Source organism: Lontra canadensis, unplaced genomic scaffold (genome assembly GCF_010015895.1).
Source record: "Lontra canadensis isolate GAN:19392208 unplaced genomic scaffold, GSC_riverotter_1.0 scaffold22, whole genome shotgun sequence".
Lineage (NCBI taxonomy): Eukaryota > Metazoa > Chordata > Mammalia > Carnivora > Mustelidae > Lontra > Lontra canadensis.
In genome coordinates this window covers 17,187,195-17,204,907 of record NW_022631016.1, presented here as the reverse complement: position 1 = coordinate 17,204,907, position 17,713 = coordinate 17,187,195, and the positions used below count along the sequence as shown (strand labels likewise).

Sequence of the window (17,713 nt, the reverse complement as noted above, 5' to 3'; positions counted from 1 at the left end):
TAAAGCCTCTACCTTCAGCTCGGGTCATGATCCCAGGGTCCTGGTATCGAGCCCCACATCGGGCTCTCTTGCCCAGCAGGGAGCCTGCTTCCTCCTCTCTCTCTCTGCCTGCCTCTCTGCCTCCTTGTGATCTCTGTCAAATAAATAAATAAAATCTTTATAAACAAACAAACAAACAAACAAACAAACAAAAACAAAGAATAAAGAGGTAGGTGGGGCAGAGTGATGGGCAGCAAAGCAAAGTTTATTGAGTGATAGTACAAAGCTCCCAAAGAAGCAGGGGACCTGAGGATTGCCACCACACTTTCTAAGTCTAAGGGTTTTTATGTGCTTTGTTGGCGAACTCTTTTCATCTTGATTAACCCTAGCTGCACCTGTCATCCAGTCGGGTTTTTGTCATCTATCATATCATGTGGAAAAGGCTCCACATGGAGGGCTCCTTTCAGGGTGGTGTAAAATCCTTTTAAGGGTGGTTTCCCCTTGGGGGAAAGGGGGCTTGTCCCTGCCTGATTTTCTTACAACTATCCTTCATCACATATATCTTTTTCAATTTTTCCAATGTAACACCAACATTCAAATATCCTTTAGTTTCTCTGTAATAAGAAGCTAGAGTAGATAAACCTATGTTCAGTAACAAATATTTCAGTGTTTTATCTTATTTCAAAATGATCTAGGTTTTTAAGACTATCCATCATCTAATTTAACTTGGAAAAACTCTAAGGATTTAAGCCACCAAAAAGATTTGGGGGAACTATTTAATTAGACATAAATATTGCTGAGAAGTTCATTATAAACTTATTATCTTATATCTATTTAATTAACTTTTTCTTAATTATATTTAAATTAATCATGAAAAATTTCACAAGACATTGAACAGCTAACCATCTTAAGTTATCCTTTTTGTCCACAAGTTCTATAAGCGATAACATGAACCTATTTGACCTTTAATAAGCCTACGTAGAACGAAAGTCTTATATTTAATGCTGATAACTCTAAAGACATGCCTATTTTAATTAAACCAACAAACTTAAACTAGTTTTAATATTGAATATTTTCCCAGATCATGGGAACCTAAAATTCACTTGGATTAAATTTCTATTATATTTCTGAGAACTTAATTTTATGTAAGTACTTAATTGTCTTTAATTAAATAGACCTCTTTTGCCAATTAATTTTGACAATTCCACTTGGAGGCAGGAAATACCACATACCTACAACATACATAGACACATGAACATGCAGACAGACACGAAAAGAGACTCTATAGCTTCCATTTTTAAATTGCTACCACAGGGGTGCCTGGTAGCTCAGTTGGTTTAGTGTCGGAGTCTCTTGCTTTCCACTCGGGTCATAATTTCGTGGGTCCTGGGATTGAGCCCCAGGTGGGCTCTGTGCTCAGCAGGGAGTCTTCATCAAGATTCTCTCTCTCTCCCTCTGCCTTTCACCTCCCAAGCCCCAGCTCATGTGCCCTGTCCCCCACACAGTCTCTCTCTCTCTATCTCATGCTCTTGCTTTCTTAAAAAAAAGAAAGCTGAAGAATTACTTCCCTGAAGTTTGCAGAACAAATAGATGGTCTAGATAAGGGTTTTAGAGAAACCCTGGGTAGCACATTTAGGCCTCAAAGGCATAGGGAAAAAGAATGAAAGCTCTTCCTAGAAGGACTTTTGATCCCCCAAGGCAAAAGATTTGTAACATTTGCACTTTGAGATAAACAGGAGGTTTTGGCATTGGTAAAAAAGGATGATTACACTATGAATCATTTATGAAGCCACACCTCTGATCCCCTAAAGACTGGATTTGTGAAACAAGGACAATGTAACACCAACATTCAAATATCCTTTAGTTTCTCATATTTAGTCCTCAAAAATTGGGTTGCTACCTAAATGATATCAAAAACTGGCATACCCATCCCCCTACATTGGAATGTTTTCCCTCTGGGTACATTTGGCATAGGGAGAAGTCTAAAAAATTCTTATTGGGGTCTGACTGTTAGCCTCCAATTTGATCAAATTTATGATCATTGAATTATTAAATCTTTTCAGATATCTGGTCAGGTTTCAGCTTGAACAGTCAATATTTCTGGCAGTATTGAACAATCCCATTAATTTTAGTTTCTCCTTGGTTATTTAAGAGAATATTATAATAGCACTTTACCGAAAATCTCTCAGAATCCTGTCAGTTTTGCGGGGGGGAAGGGTGATGTGGGTGGGAGTCCTCATTCTAAAGTCGATATGGGGACATTCAAACTGATATTGAAGATTTTGCATAGGTCTTTTGAGGGTGATCTTTTTTTCTAGTGTCCCAGTTGATTATGACTGAGACACCAATCCTTGGATGCACATTTTGATGATGGACTCCTAGGACAGTGCAATGTAGGAGGCCTACGTGTTCCTTTTATGTCTTTAATTTTTCATTAGCTTTTTGCAATGAATCTTGCAATGAGGCTATTTTGGAATCTTGAAGGCTTTTGGAAGCTTTTACATGGCAATTAAAATAAGCAGCCCATTCTATTTGTTTGATGTGAGAACCCTTACTCTCAGGTGCACTTTTTAAATAAAAGGTCTTGTCTAACTGGGATGTTTCCCATAGTGGCCATTGTAATTATAGGTGGTTTTTGATAAAACTTTGCCATTTTTTATAAATATCTACAGCTTCCAAGACCACAGTTTGTATAAATAAAATAAGCAGATGTTCCAGGTGGTGTATTCAACTCTTTGTATATAATGGATTGCATTTCTTTTAGTTAGGACTTTGGGTTTCTCAGATCCAAACCAATACCTGAGATGGACATGTCACAGTGTCTTACTGATGAAGGATAGTTGGAAGAAAGACAGGTAGGGACAAACCCCCTCGGCCCAAATAGGGAACCACCCTTAAAAGGATTTTACACCATTCTGGAAGGAGCCCTCCATCCTTACCCATATGATAGGTAGATAAGAAAACCTGATAGGATGACAGGTGCAGCTAGGGTTCATCAGATTAAAACAGTCTGCCAACAAACCCATAAAACCCGTTAGACTTTGAAACTGTGATGGCAACCCTGTCAGATCTCCATTATCTTCAGGAGATTTGTACTATCACTCAATCTTGTTTTGCTGCCCACCACTCTTCACCTGGCCGACCTCTTCGTTCTTTGAAGTGGCTTGACCGAGAACCACGGGCACCGAAGGAGAAGAAATCCTGCAACATGACAGTACCTCAGAATTGCATGTAAATTGCCTTGAGATTGGTGGGCAACCTAGTAAAATTTACTTCAAACAATTACCTTCCTTTAAAAAGTAGGGGGTTTTATGGGGCAGATTACCTCACTAGTGCTGACCAGGACATTCAAGCCTAACTGATTTCAAGCTCCACTTCTGAAAGAGATTGAAACTGCAATTTAGTCTTGGTTGGCTGTCCTGTGGTCAAGTTTTTGGTTTCTTTTCTTTTTCTTTTTTTCATTTTCTTCTTTCTGATCATCTTCTAATTGTTCTTTTTCTTTCCTTTTCTTCTTGCTTGCTTTCTTTTCTTTCTTTCTTTCTTCTTCTTCTTCTTCTTCTTCTTCTTCTTCTTCTTCATGTGCAGTAGAGAATAGCATCTAGACAAGTCGGAGAGAAAGGATCAATGAACTCCATATATTAAGCTCATAGAGTAATTATCACCTTGAGACATCTTTGTTTGAGGCAACAGAAAATGGTTAACTGTCTTTGCTTTGCAGTGGCAAATTCATGAAATACAGGAGTTAGGATTAAGGTTTTGCTACAATAGGGGGGTAAATTTCCTTCTGATGTGGGCTTACTGGGACCAAGAGAGGTACAGTAGGGAAGTTTATCATTCCCAAGGCATTCCAAGAACTACTTTAACTCCTGAACAATGGTTAAATATTTTATAGAAAAATGTCTCTGTTAAAACCTTCAGAAATTTTTTCTAGAGTCAAATTCTTGAACTGCAGATTTGCCTAGCATCTTTAAATAATTATGAATTTGATATAGTATGAAGCAAAAAATTTTAAGTGTAAAGTTAAGTCACATCTAAAAAATGTTTTTAAGGTAATGAGTTATGTATAAGTTTATTGTGGATATTTTAATAATTTCAAGATTATATAAATTATTTTCTCACTTTTTTTAATATGGAAAAGAAGACCTGCTTTTGTATTATTTCATATTAAAAGACCATTCATTCAAAAGACCATTCATTTAAAAGACGGGGTAGGAAGACTATAAATATTCTTTTTATTTTATTTTATTTTTTAACTTTAGGAAGTGCCCTTGAAAAATTACTTAATAGGCCACAGGCATAATCACTGTGAAAGTTATCCATGATGTAGGTAGCCTCTGAGTGCTCCTCATAATATAGAATCATTTGTAATAATCAACATATCTGTCAATCTAATAAGATGTCTTCTCACAAAGACAGACCCTTTCATTGTCATTTATAGGAAATAGACCTTTTGTCAGGAGCTATGCTTAGAAGCACACACAGCCAAGATTAAGTAAGTAATGGTGGACACCACAGCCTTTGGCTAGCTCTCCGCTTTGGAGACACACTTAATGGGTATTTCACACACAAGTATCCCCTCCTTTGATATATGATCATTAAAAAAAAAAAAAAAAATCTCCTTTCAGCTAAAAGGAATGTTTGACTCCAGAGACTCATCTCAGACTTGAAAAGTCTTTAGAAAGCCACTTTGGCTCTACAAAAGTTTAGGTATGATGGAAAAATATACATTTTTAAAGGCTATGCCCAAAAATCGGTGTATGGAATAGAACACACCCCTGGTGATGTCCTTTGTCACCAATATGTCTTCTTTAAGGCTCACTTGTTTCCACAGGGCACTGACACCTCAGCAGAAGTCTGCTATTCTTGGTGTTTTAACAACTCCATCGGTGCTGGGGCAAGTGGTCCCAGCTTGATAGCTCAGCACAGTTTTTCCTTGAAATTTAGGCTTTGTTTCATGCCTGGGGGGAGTTGTTTCTCTTTCACTTAAGAACCGGAGTCCTTCAATCTCCTTGCATTTCTTTCATTGTGATATAGCACTTTAAAAGCTCCCCGGCTGACAACTGTGGCTGGAGGCTGGGATCTGCTGGGAGCGGCATCAGCCATTGAAAATAATATCTGTTCATCTGTTCACCAAAGGACTGCGGTGTTATAGGTCCTGGAATGGATTTTAGGATTACACCACAGTCGTGTGAGTTAGGAAGTAGCACACGCGCACGCATTCTAACCGAATGATAAATTTTTAAAAATCCATGATTTCATCGTGTATACGGACCACAGACATGAGAATATTATTGACTGCGTCCCCACAGTTCAAATGCTACTTAGCAGATACTTAGTGTAGAACTATGCAATGAACGGATCTGTCTCGTTCCAAAGCCCATCTTTATTTTTGCCTATTTGATTAAGCTTTGATTAAATATACTGTAGCCGGAATGACCCCCAAATTTGGAGTTGTCAAGGAGGCTTAACAGGCTGTCTTCTCCTCTGGCTGATGCTGGCTTACATGCCCAGATCAGGCTAATGACAAAGAAGCCTTCACAGCTGGAATCCACCTTACCTTTCTCTCTGTAGGACACCTGCTTGGGGTCACCTGGCCTGTCTAGCACCTTGCTGGGTGGATTTGCTGAGCTGTCGTGCAGTTTCTTAATTCTCAGCCACCATCCAATTCTCTTATAATACTAACTCTGCCAGTTTTTGCATTTTCCCTCCTGTCTCTGCCTAGAAATTGTCTCTTTTCACATCCTGGTGTGTGAATACGGGGAATCCCCAAACAGTCTCCTGTTTGAAAAGGGACTGAGTTGACCTGATAGCTTCAATGCACTAACTTCACAGAAGCTCTAAAGGAGTCACAGTAAACTTGAGCTGGCCTAATATTGAGATAGCTGCTTAGCTTTGGAAAAAATAATTTGGAAGCCATCTCTGTAAGCTTATATTCCTTCTCTTGCTAGGATTTGAAACCCTTGGTGCTTTCAACTATTTATGTAATATATATGGGACAGTATGGAATAGCATCTAAGAGGATGACCTCGGGAGTCAGGATGCCCAGATTCAAACCTGCCTGCTATGCACTCATTTGTGGACCACTGCTATCTTCCTTAAGTTCTCATTCTTCCATTTCATTTGTGATAGGGGCATAATAATAACACGTCCTTCACAGAGGTGCAAATGCACATGCATCTGTAATATAAATTATTACTATTGTTATTAATAAAAATAAAGGGTTTGGGTAGCACAGGGGATAAATGGCCAGGCTCATGGAGAGGGAAATCATGTAGGTCCTGTTAAGCTCATGTATATCGTATTAAAAATCCTATTTTCAAGATGAACTCTCTTAGCAACTTTCCAAATATACAACCCTATTGTTAACTATAGTCATCATGCTGTACATTACATCTCCAGTGTGTAGTGAGAAGGCTCTACAGTGTTAATTACAGATTTTTCCACTACACTATGATATATGAATTTCTAAAAAGCTTTGTATTCTGTAAAATTTATATTAAAACAGCAGGATTCAGGGCACCTGGGTGTCTCAATCATTTAAGTGTCTGCTTTTGGCTCAGGTCATGATCCTGGGGTCCTGGGATCTCGAACCCCAAATCATGGGGCTCCCTGCTCGACTAGGAGTCTGCTTCTCCCTCTGCCCTTCCCTGCTGCTCCTCCCCCCCACTCATGGGTGCATGCTCCCTTTCACAAACAAATAAATAAAATCTTAAAAAAAAAAAAAAAAGCAGGCAAGATTCATGAGGAAAAAATAAGATTATGTGCAAATCTCCCAAACTTGTGAAGTCACCGCTCGCAATCATCACCCTCATGGAAATATTAATAAAAAGAGACTACTAATAAGTAAATTTCCCTTTATATATAATATTCTATTTTAGGGAGAAAGGAGAAAGTGATTTGATGATAGGGCTAGAAGTAAGATTAAGCCTACTTTGAGAAAGAGAAAGGGGTGGGGCTGGACATAAAAGTGAGAAAACACACCATGATGAGATAGAATGTGTGTCCAAACAGGGTCAAAGGAAAGATAGAATGTGAACGTAAGGGAAATGGGGATTCTATTCCACACTGCCCTCCACGGCTGCAGTTAAATCCTGCATTATTATGATATTTTGTGTTTGGCCATCATTTTTGGTGATGTGAGTCATTGATGTACTGAGGAATTATCTTATGAAACAACACACTTTGCATGTTATAATTACTTTCTTCTCTACTTATCAATCCTTCACAGCCTATCCCCTCACGTTGTAGACACACATTCTAGGGTATGAGAAGGGGAATGATGTCCATAGATTAGAATTTCTGAAAAATTACTCTAGTAACGAATCAAATCTCAGAATCTGGACACTTTTGAGGCCAAACAGGAAAGGGTAGCTGGAACGGGACTGGTGGCAGTGATGGTGAATTTACCCAGATATTCAATATCGAAAATCCCTACTCTACACTCAAAAGACACTTGCTTAAAGACACAGCCTTAGGTGTCAATGCTCTCTAAACCCTTGAATTTGGATACTTCACACCCCCAAAAAAGCGGAGGAGAAAAATTTCACGGAATAGGAAAGCAAAATACAACCTAATTACATATACTAGACTAGGTTTGGGAAGTCCGAGTTCCTGCCATCCACTTTTTCTATTTGGGTTTATCTACCCAGCTGTTCTGCTTATGCCTAGACTAGCATTGCCATGAGTATGGGAAGAAGCATGGAAGAAACGGAAAGGTTAACAAATTAGAACACTTTGGATGTTGGTGTTAGTGCTTCAAACTTGAGAACAGATGAAGAAAATACATGTACTCTGCCTACACAAGCTTATTGAAAATAGTGGCAAATATTCTCTGAACTCTTAAATGTATTGTCACATAGACATGATACATTCATGTAAGATATTTGGTTTTGAACATTAAGAATAAATTATTTCATTGGAAACTACAATTTGTGATTTAAACTCTTGTTTGAATCAGTACTGTCCAATAAAAAATAATGCAAACCACAAATGTGAGCTGCATATATAATTTTAATTTTCTTTTTTTAAATATTTTATTTATTTATTTGAGAGGAAATGAGTGAGAGAGAGCAGGAGAGAGGAGAAGGTCAGAGGGAGAAGCAGACTTCCTAAGGAGCTGGGAGCCCAATGTGGGACTCGATCCTGGAAGTCTGGGATCATGACCTGAGCGGAAGGCAGTCGCTCAACCAGCTGAGTCACCCAGGCGCCCTATAATTTTAATTTTCTACTAAACACAGTAAAAAATCAAAAAGAAATAAGTGAAGATAATTTTTATATTTATTCAATCTAATACATCCAAAATATTACCATGTCAACAAAAAATGAATATAGAAATTGAGAAATTCCACGTTCTTCCTTTTCTGGTATTAATTCTTTGAAATTTGGTATGTAAATTAAAAATCTCAAATTGCCACATTTCAACTAAATAGCCACATATGGCTAATTGTTACCATATGGGACGATATAGGTATAAGTTAACTTGTTATGAGCATTATTTTGCCAGAATGAAAAGCTACAATTAAATATATGCCTACTTATGTTTTTGTCAGTATGTAACAATCTCATCCCTTCACACAATAGAAAAATATCATATCCTGTTTTCTTTCTTTTTTAAGGGAGTATTCTTATAGAATGCTTTCAAAGTATAACTTTTGGATATTTCCCATCTCATATCTTATTTCAAGCATGATTCCCACATTCAATGCTTACATTTGAACATTTGTGAGGAATGTATTTTAATTTTTGTTATGTTGTATATGCCTGGATGACCACTGAACTGCATCGTAGCTCACAAGTTGACAAGATGCCATGTTTCATAGATGTTTAATTAAACATATATTGATTTTGATTTTAGTTCTCTTGTTTTGGAAACGTTATATATACTTTCTGGCCTCCAACACTTTTGGCTCTTGAAAAATTCCACTTTTAGGCTGTAGGCTTTGAGCCCTGAGTGCCAAATGCACAAAATCATGCTGGCTGGAGCCACTTGCTGGCTGCTCGCAGAGTATAGGCTGTTCCTGTTCCTTTAGTTCTCAGTGCAATTGTCACCTAAAACTGGCTTTTGCTAACTTAAGTTTTGCCATCAGGATAGTCTGTCTGTTTGGGCTTATTTATTTATTTATTTATTTTCCTTCACAGCATTGGTAAATTTGGTCACATTTATGTATTTGTTATTTACTCATTTCTTAAAAAATATTTTACTTATTTATTTGACAGAAAGAGAAAGATAGATTGAGCACAAGCAGTGGGGAGGGGCAGGGGCAGAGGAAGAAGCAGACTCCCCACTGAGCAAGCAGCCAGACCTGAGGCTTGATCCCAGGACCCTGGAATTATGAACTGAGCTGAAGGCAGCCACTTAACTGACTGAGCCACCCAGGGACCCCTGTATTTGTTTTTTAAATATATTTTCTGTTTCTGATTTAAGAGGGTCAAGGGTTGTCTATTATTTTCTTATCTACTGTATAATAAAGAATTTTGTAGACACTCAATAAACCTTAGATGAGTGAAGGAAAAAAAAATTCTTGTTGTAAGGAAGAGTTCAAAGCTCACTTTACCTAAATGCAGAAAAGAGGTTGTCAGTCTGGAAGGGATTCAAGGTTGCTCTAAGCTGCATAACTTAGAAAAAATAATTCCCATGTATCCAGACTAGAGAAGCAATTCTTTTTAAGTTAAAGCTTATAAAGAGTTATAAAACCATCTGACATTTTACCAGTCATTTATGTTTCAGTAATGTCATTGGCTTACATTTAGTAATTTATCTTGTTTTTTCCTGGATGGTCTGATTCTTTCTATTTTGTAATTTTAAGGATTTTTTTTCTTATTTTTTTTCTTTTCCTTATTCTCTAAATGTGCAATTCTCAATGTTGGCCCATTTTGCTTCTTCCAGGAGCTATTTGGCAATGTCTGGAAAAGTTTTTGATTGTCACAATTGGGAGTAGGGGAGGATGCTACGGTCACTCTTTGAACAGAGGAGAGAAATGTGGCTTAAAGTCAAATGTACAGAATAGCTCCCCAGTAACAACCATTCAACTCCAGATGTCAAAGGGTGACATTGTGAAACCCTCCTCTAATCTAGTTCATGTTAAAAATAGTGATCTGTGTTTTATCCTTAAAATGATTATTAAATTGGAAAAATATTGCTTCTGTTTATGATACACCTTTTGCTTCATCATAACTGAAGCTTTTTCCATTGTAACTAAAGTAAGTTCATCCAGGTTTACAGGGTGCATAGCAGTGACCATTTATCCCTATAAGTCTTTTCCAGGCTTTCCTCTTTACATCTTTAAATGTTGGCAGACACAATGAGAGTTTTGATGAGTATCATCATGTCATTCTGTCGATTTAATGTATCTTTGTTAATCTGTTTTATAGGTCCCTTTAGATGGGATGTAATACAGCAGAAGACTTTTCATCAAAAGGATTAATGCCTGCATTATCATTTCTGCAATAAAACAGAAAGTCAAGTGGTGGAGGCCACAGACACCTCAAACCTGGATTCCACAATTCTACATTAAGTGCTGGAGTTTTTATTACTCTGCTGTTGGAAAGCCTTTGCCAATGCTTACAAGGAACTGCTTATCCCTGCTTCTCTGGGTCCTGTTTGATGGAGGTCTCCTAACACCCCTACAACCACAGCCACGACAGACTTTAGCCACAGAACCAACAGAAAATGTTATCCACCTGCCGGGGCGCTGGCCACATTTCCAACGAGTTAAACGGGGCTGGGTATGGAATCAATTTTTTGTGCTGGAGGAATACATGGGCTCTGAGCCTCAATATGTGGGAAAGGTAATGGCATTTCTTTTGACAACCACTTGATAGCAAGGGGGATTATGCATTGTGTATTGTGTGTGGATGTTTTGCACAGGAGTTGAACAAACCAGTGACTAGAACACTGGGATTGAAATCCAAGAGACCTGGTTTCTCTTCCTGACTCAGTGGCCCGGGTAAGCTTTGGAATATCATTTAATCGTTCTTTACCTCAATTCTCCCTGGTTATTTTAATGAAATTAATATATATTTTTCCTAATTTTTTCTTTAATTTTAACATTCTTTGCTAAAGACAAAGCACTAAGATATTAAGTGTCATTAAAAGTGGTGTTATAGCACATTATTGCTCACAGACATTCTGAAACTATTTACCAAGAAGAGACATAGGGAAAAAAAAAAAACAAAACAGGCATAAATATTCTAAACTACTGTTGATATCCTTGAATGAGCAGGATGCCTTCCTTCCCCCACCCCTTAAAAACATGACATACCATTTGAAATGTGATTTGAAGTATTTGACGTGGCTTGCTTATACTTTATAAATTATTTATTTATTACATGTTTTGCAAGCTCTTTATGAAGCTATGTATGGCCAAAGTAATAAGTATTGGAACCCAAGTACGTACACCTCAGTCTCTGACACAGCATGCCACTTTTAAATCTTACTGTAAATTCACAGAAATTTTTTTTCCACAAAATAATTGATGGTAACTCTTCCTCTCAGCACATTTATACTTTACTGCTATTTTCCTTACATAAAATATTTGGCCCTTGTCTAGAATGGATATAATTTATCATTGCCACCAATTTTTTTTCTAGAAAAATGAATATTTTATTTTGTTACTAACTGTCCTTAAATCTAAAAGATTTTGTCATGGTTTTAATAAAAACATATATGCTTGAAAGCAAAACAAAGCAAAATAGAGCAGAAAATATATGCTTGAAGAGAGTTTAGAATAAACCCAAAAACAGAAATGGAAAACTATAGCAGAAGAAGTCCTAGGAAGCTGATCTAGAAGAATGTCTCTATTGTACATTAATGTCCTCAGAGCTTTCTGGAAGCCTAAACTAATGAGAAACAGGATGAGTCTTGTGATTCCAGTGGTAGATAAAAGGAAGCACTAGCTTCCTTTCAAGTTATTTACACTATATTTTTTGAATGTACCTTTTAGAAATATATTTACAGAATACCAAATAATATAGTGGAAAAGATCTTTAAAAGAGCCTTTGTTGAAAATGAACAGATAGCCAGGGTTTCCCTTAGGTATATGGGACCCCAGGCAAATATTTTCTGTGGGATACCTATCTCTATATAAAGTTGGAGTTATGCCAAGTCAGTCTTTGAGTACCATTCTGGCAGTCTAATTTTTAGTGATTTTGTAAAAAATACACGATGTCATTAGCACAGGCTATCTCCACGACAGACCACTTGCTAGGAATCAGGATCTAGTCATGTGACCCTGGGACAACTCCATACATGTTAGTCCTGGAGCTCCACAGAGTATCTGATAAACCCCAAATTAAGTAGAAAGTCAGAGAGTGCCTTCAAGGGGACAAGTGGACACTAAGGCCCAAGCAGTTCTAGTCAAGCCCATGACACCCCACCCAGACGGCATTGCTGTCCATAAATAGACCTAGGAAAAAGAAGGGTCTCAGGAAATTTTGAAGAAAGCACTCCAAAACATAGAAGCTCCAACATTACTCTACATTGCTTTTGCTTATATGATTCCTCTATATGACCGTTAAATACAATAATCTTTATGGTGACATAATTTCATGTTTTGGAACACTTGTTTCTTATGAGTTAATGTAATATAAGGATCAAGTTTTGGAATCTAAGACAGATGGATAGGCAGCATAGCTCTGAAACTCTGCCTCATGGGTATTAATATTCTCAGCTCTGCTTATGATGGAAACTAGACATCATGTTGAGGTTCCTGGCAAGAGTGTAATGAGAAAGTGTTCTCTCTGATTTTGATGGAAGCAGATTCATAGCCTTTAGTTGCCTGAATCTGAAGTGAAAAGATTGTTGAAAAATTAATGAAACCGACTTTTATTTTATCTTAGAAAGAGTCGCATTTCACCTAGGAATTGCATATCCAAATTTTGTTTGATTCTCTTGAATCATATCTTTGTAATTGCTAATATAGCATAGAATTCATCCAATTCACTTCAAAGATGAATTAGCATTTTATACATAGACTGTAAAGGAGTAGATCTAAAATCTATTATTAAATGAAAACATTATTTTCAGTCACACATTTGTAATGCGTGACAAGAACCTGTGGCTCTCCCACAATGCATGTTCCTAATGCAAATGAAACAGTAGGAGCCCCAGTTTCCTTTCCATATGGAAACTAAAGTTTAATTAAGTTTGTCATGGTGAGTCAAGATGTGGGAATAGTAATATAACATCGGGACCAATTCAAGTCATTATATGTATGTGTGCAAACATATATAAATATATTTATGCTTCTGTTTCTTTTTAGAAAGGCATTGAGACAGTTCTCAGAAAAATAAAATATCATAAATAATGTAGAATTCTAGACGAAGCAGGAAGGCAGATGCAAAGGTGCCAAGCATAGTGGTGGTAGTGGATTGGTTAAATACATAGTAGATTAGTAAAATAAAACTGAACTTCCATAATTGAGCTTCATATTTAATCTTGGGTATTTTGCAGCATCAGCATCTATGGTAAACACTAATTTGTACAGTTCCTATTACTGAAAGTTCCACTTATTGAGAAGAAAAAATCTATGTCCCTAGCTTCAAATCTGAAAGAATTTATACATGTGGAAATGTACAGTCAGGATCCTGAACGGCTTAGTGGACATTAGCATCAACAACTGTTCTATTTAAAAGGAGCAGATGTTAATGTTGACATTCCTTCAAGAAAGACCACACTGTGGTGTTGCTTATAAGGAATATTACTTTACTTTATATACAAATAAATCATAAGAGCTTCCAGAGGTAAAGCCAGTAATTCCCTCAAAAAGACATTTTGGATTTTCAACAATATTTGGATGGATAAATGTACAATGCATAGTAACACAGAAATTAATTTGATCAGCACAAATTTTAATTCAGGTTCTATCAATTGCTCACAGTTCCCTCTAAAAACAGAAACAAAACAAAACAAAAGTCCACCTATAATATTTTTTTAAAGATTTTATTTATTTATTTGACAGAGAGAGAGAGAGATCACAAGTAGGCAGAGGCAGACAGAGAGAGAGAGGGAAGCAGGTTCCCTGCTGAGCAGAGAACCTGATGCGGGGCTCAATCCCAGGACCCTGAGATCATAGCCCAAGCCTAAGGAAGACGCTTAGCCACTGAGCCGTCCAAGTGCCCTCAAAAGTCCACCTATTATTAAACACACACACACACACACACACACACATACACACGGTATACACAAACACATACTCACAGAGTAAGCTGGATGCTTGCACGAACATGTATAACTGGGTGCCTGTATCTGTGTAGCCCTACTTTATATCATAGCCTCAAAGCTATGTATCAAGAAAATGCTGCCCAGTTATCCACAAAGAATAATTTAGGAAATTGAGTTGTCATTTCAGATGATCTCTGTTAGCAGTAATTCTTACATTTAAATTATTTAAAATGGCAAAAAGATTAAAAATGGAAACATACATAAACCCTAAATTCTGGAGGCATTGAGAATGCATTACAATTTGAAAAAGTGTTAAGCCTGGTAGGGATCAATCTAATTATGAAGGTCGCTAGATTATAATTGTAATCAGCAAGCTTTACTTAGTGCTTACCTTGGGCACTGTTTTAATTGTTTTACATTCATAAAATTATGTAATCCTCAAAACAACATATGAAGAAGATTTCTAGTAGCCCCATTTCACATATCAGAAAACTGAGACACAGAAGAGTCAGGTAACTGTCCCAGGGCTCCACAGACAGTAAATGCTGAAACTAGGATTTTAAGTAAGGAAGTTTAGCTCCATTGAACCAGAAAATATCACAGATTGTTATCTTCTAAGGATATTAAGAGCTAATAATAATTTCAATATTCTGTCGAAAGTACTATAGTGGAGATCTTATTGGGGTGGTGGAGCCAAAGGCAAGTCTATGACTATGTCCAGAAGATGGAGGAGTTTAAGAAAGCCTTCACAGACGAGGGAGCACCTGAGATGCATCTTGAAGGATGACTCCATTTTTTCAGAAGAGAGAGTCTGAGGGAAAGCTTTATAAGCATTGAGGCTTGAAAATTCTAGATGAGGCTTAGATAACCATATTTCAATATAGTCAGAAAACATGAAGCCAACTGTTTCGGGTAGGTAAATACAGAAAATATTAGGTTCAATTCTAATATCAAGATCGTATTTATGTATTTGTTTGTTTATACATTGGGGTATAGTTGACAAATAACATTATATTAATTTCAGGTGTACAACATAATGATTCAATATTTGTATACATTGCAAGATGATCACTGCAATAAAGCTAGTTAATATCTGTCGTCATATATCATTACAAAATTTTTTCTTGTAGTTAGGACGTTTAAGATTTACTGTCTTAGGGGCATCTGGGTGGCTCAGTCGATTAAGCGTCTGACTCTTGGTTTCAGCTCTGAGTCATGATCTCAGGGTCCTAGTATCAAGCCCCTCACTGGGCAGACCCAGAGTCTGCTGATGATTTTCTCTCTCTCTTTTCCTTTCCTTCTGCTCCTCTCCATGCTCACTCACTCTCTCTCCCTCTGAAGTAAGTAAATATAATCTAAAAAAAAAAAAAAAAAAAGATTTACTCTCTTAGCAACTATCAAATATTCAACAGAGTATTATTTACTATAGCCTTGTGTGGTATACTCTAGTTTTGTTTGTTCTTAAAGGTCTCATGATCCACAAAGATGCCTTGACTGAGGATTCAGATGGACAGAGTTGCAGATGTAAAATGAGCACTAAAAGCGCCACTTCAAAGACCCATTGGAGGTGGGGGGACAGACCTGGAGACAGGGAGAACATAAAGTTGAAGGTTACAGTAGGCCTGACCAGGAAGTAATGAAGAGAATGGGATGTTAGAATTGAACATTTAAAAGGTGGACATATTATGAAATATTTCAAGATCTGTCAGTCATGGGAATAGAAAGGATGAGACAAGACATTAACGGATAACTGCATGCAGAGAATGAAATAGTGGGAGAAGTAAAATAAGTGACTCAGATTTCTGACTTTGTTTTCCTAATATCCAGTATAGAACTGGAATTAGAGTAAGAAACAAAATGATCGCTGTTAGACATGGTACATCCACAGTTACTTTTATTTTTTTAAGATTTACTTATTTTAGAGAGAGACAGTAGGGAGAGAAGAGAAAAAGAGGAAGAGAGAGAGAGTCTTCAAGAAGACTCCCCGCTGAGCACAGAGCCTGGTGCAGGGCTCACTCCCAGGGTCCTGCAACCATGACCTGAGCTGAAATCAAGAGCTCGCCACTTAACCTGAGCCACCCTGGCAGCCCCCCTTAGGTGTACCCAGGTGAAGTATCTCACAGATATTTAGATATGTTAATCTATAGTTTGCAAAAGAAGCCTGTGATGGAGATACAGATATAGGAGTAAGTGGTCTACAGGTGGTAGTCAAAATCACACAAATAGGTAACCCTCTCTGGGAAAACCTCAGAGAAGGTATGTGAACCCTGACTTTTAATGGAAGAGGAAGTGAAGAAGAATTAGGTAGATCTATGTAATAAGAAGCAAAGCACAAATATTAAAATAGTGCAATGGAAAATAAACTGAAAGTTTTGACAGTAAGAAATGACAAACAAGGGTTGAAATTCACAGGTCGGTTAAATAATGACTGTAAAAGCCTCTTCTCGTTTTGTCAGTGAGCCAGAGGTGACCTTTGTCAAAATGGTTTAAATGATTTTCTTTAGACCTTAAAGAAGAAGAAAGGAATGAGTACAGCCAATACATACAAAAAGAGATTGATCTATGCCTTATTTATATGCCTGGCTTGATCTGATTGGCATTTTATTAGGGTTCTCCAAATAAACAAAAGCAACAGGATATGTGTGTGTGTGTGTGTGTGTGTGTGTGTGCGCGCACGCACACGTGTGCGTGTCTGTTCGTGTGTGTGTGTGTGTGTATGTGTACATATGCCTATATATGTATATGTATTTATGGAGAAACAAAGAGAGAGAGGATTTTATTTTAAGGGATTGCTTCCCCATGATTGTGGAGATTCAAGTCCAAAATCTGCAAGATAGTCTTGCAAGCAGGCAACTCAGGGAAGAGCTGCAGATAAAAAGTCAAGGCAATGGCGATATAATTTATTTTCTTATTTTGAAATTATATGTAGAGCTCAGTTTTGGATTAGTAAAATAAGGAATAACAAGAAAAAAACCAAGAAGAAATAGCATGATAGCTTATTAAAATAGATTTAATTGCATTGCAAAAATAATTTGTCTATCCAGAATTTCTCCTAAACTAATAGAATCTTAAAAAAAAATAAGCTAACACAAAACTAAGATGATATTTTGATTCATGTATATAATCGTTTGCACCCAATAATAAGGTAAATTATAGCATAAAGTTATCCTAAAGTGTTTCAAAGATGTTTCCTTGGCTCAACGTTCTATCTATCTATTCTCTATTTGATGACTCATGAGTCAGGTAGTTTTGTTACTTACTTATTTATTTAGTTAGTTGTGTGGTTTTTTGAGAAGCCTATTTTCATGGTACAATTTACTCCTAAAATTTGAGCTTTTGATATCAGAGTAATTCTTTTTCAGTTGAGTGTCAATGTTCATATCATTAGCCCAATCTTTATACAAAACTGAATGCATCCTCTTGACCCCTGCCTCACTTACTGAGAAACTTGCAGTGTATTCAAGTACTCTAAGTCAAGATCTTGTTTCCAATCCATTCTGCTGTCAAATGGCCTAACCTTGACGCTAATCAAAGCATCATTATCTACCTGCTCTTTCTGCAGCATAAAAGCAG

The 17,713-nt window shown here is 37.0% G+C and overlaps 1 protein-coding gene across 4 annotated transcripts in view; it reads left to right on the top strand.

The window, feature by feature from the left end:
* The window catches only part of CDH12 (cadherin 12), a 985,149-nt gene that overhangs the window by 719,362 nt on the left and 248,074 nt on the right, over positions 1-17,713 (top strand). For all 4 annotated transcript variants that reach the window (XM_032861908.1, XM_032861910.1, XM_032861907.1 and 1 more), the window contains one exon: positions 10,351-10,767. In XM_032861908.1, the coding sequence (XP_032717799.1) occupies positions 10,537-10,767 (231 nt within the window). In that variant the 5' untranslated portion in view covers positions 10,351-10,536. The remainder of the gene's footprint in view (positions 1-10,350; positions 10,768-17,713) is intronic.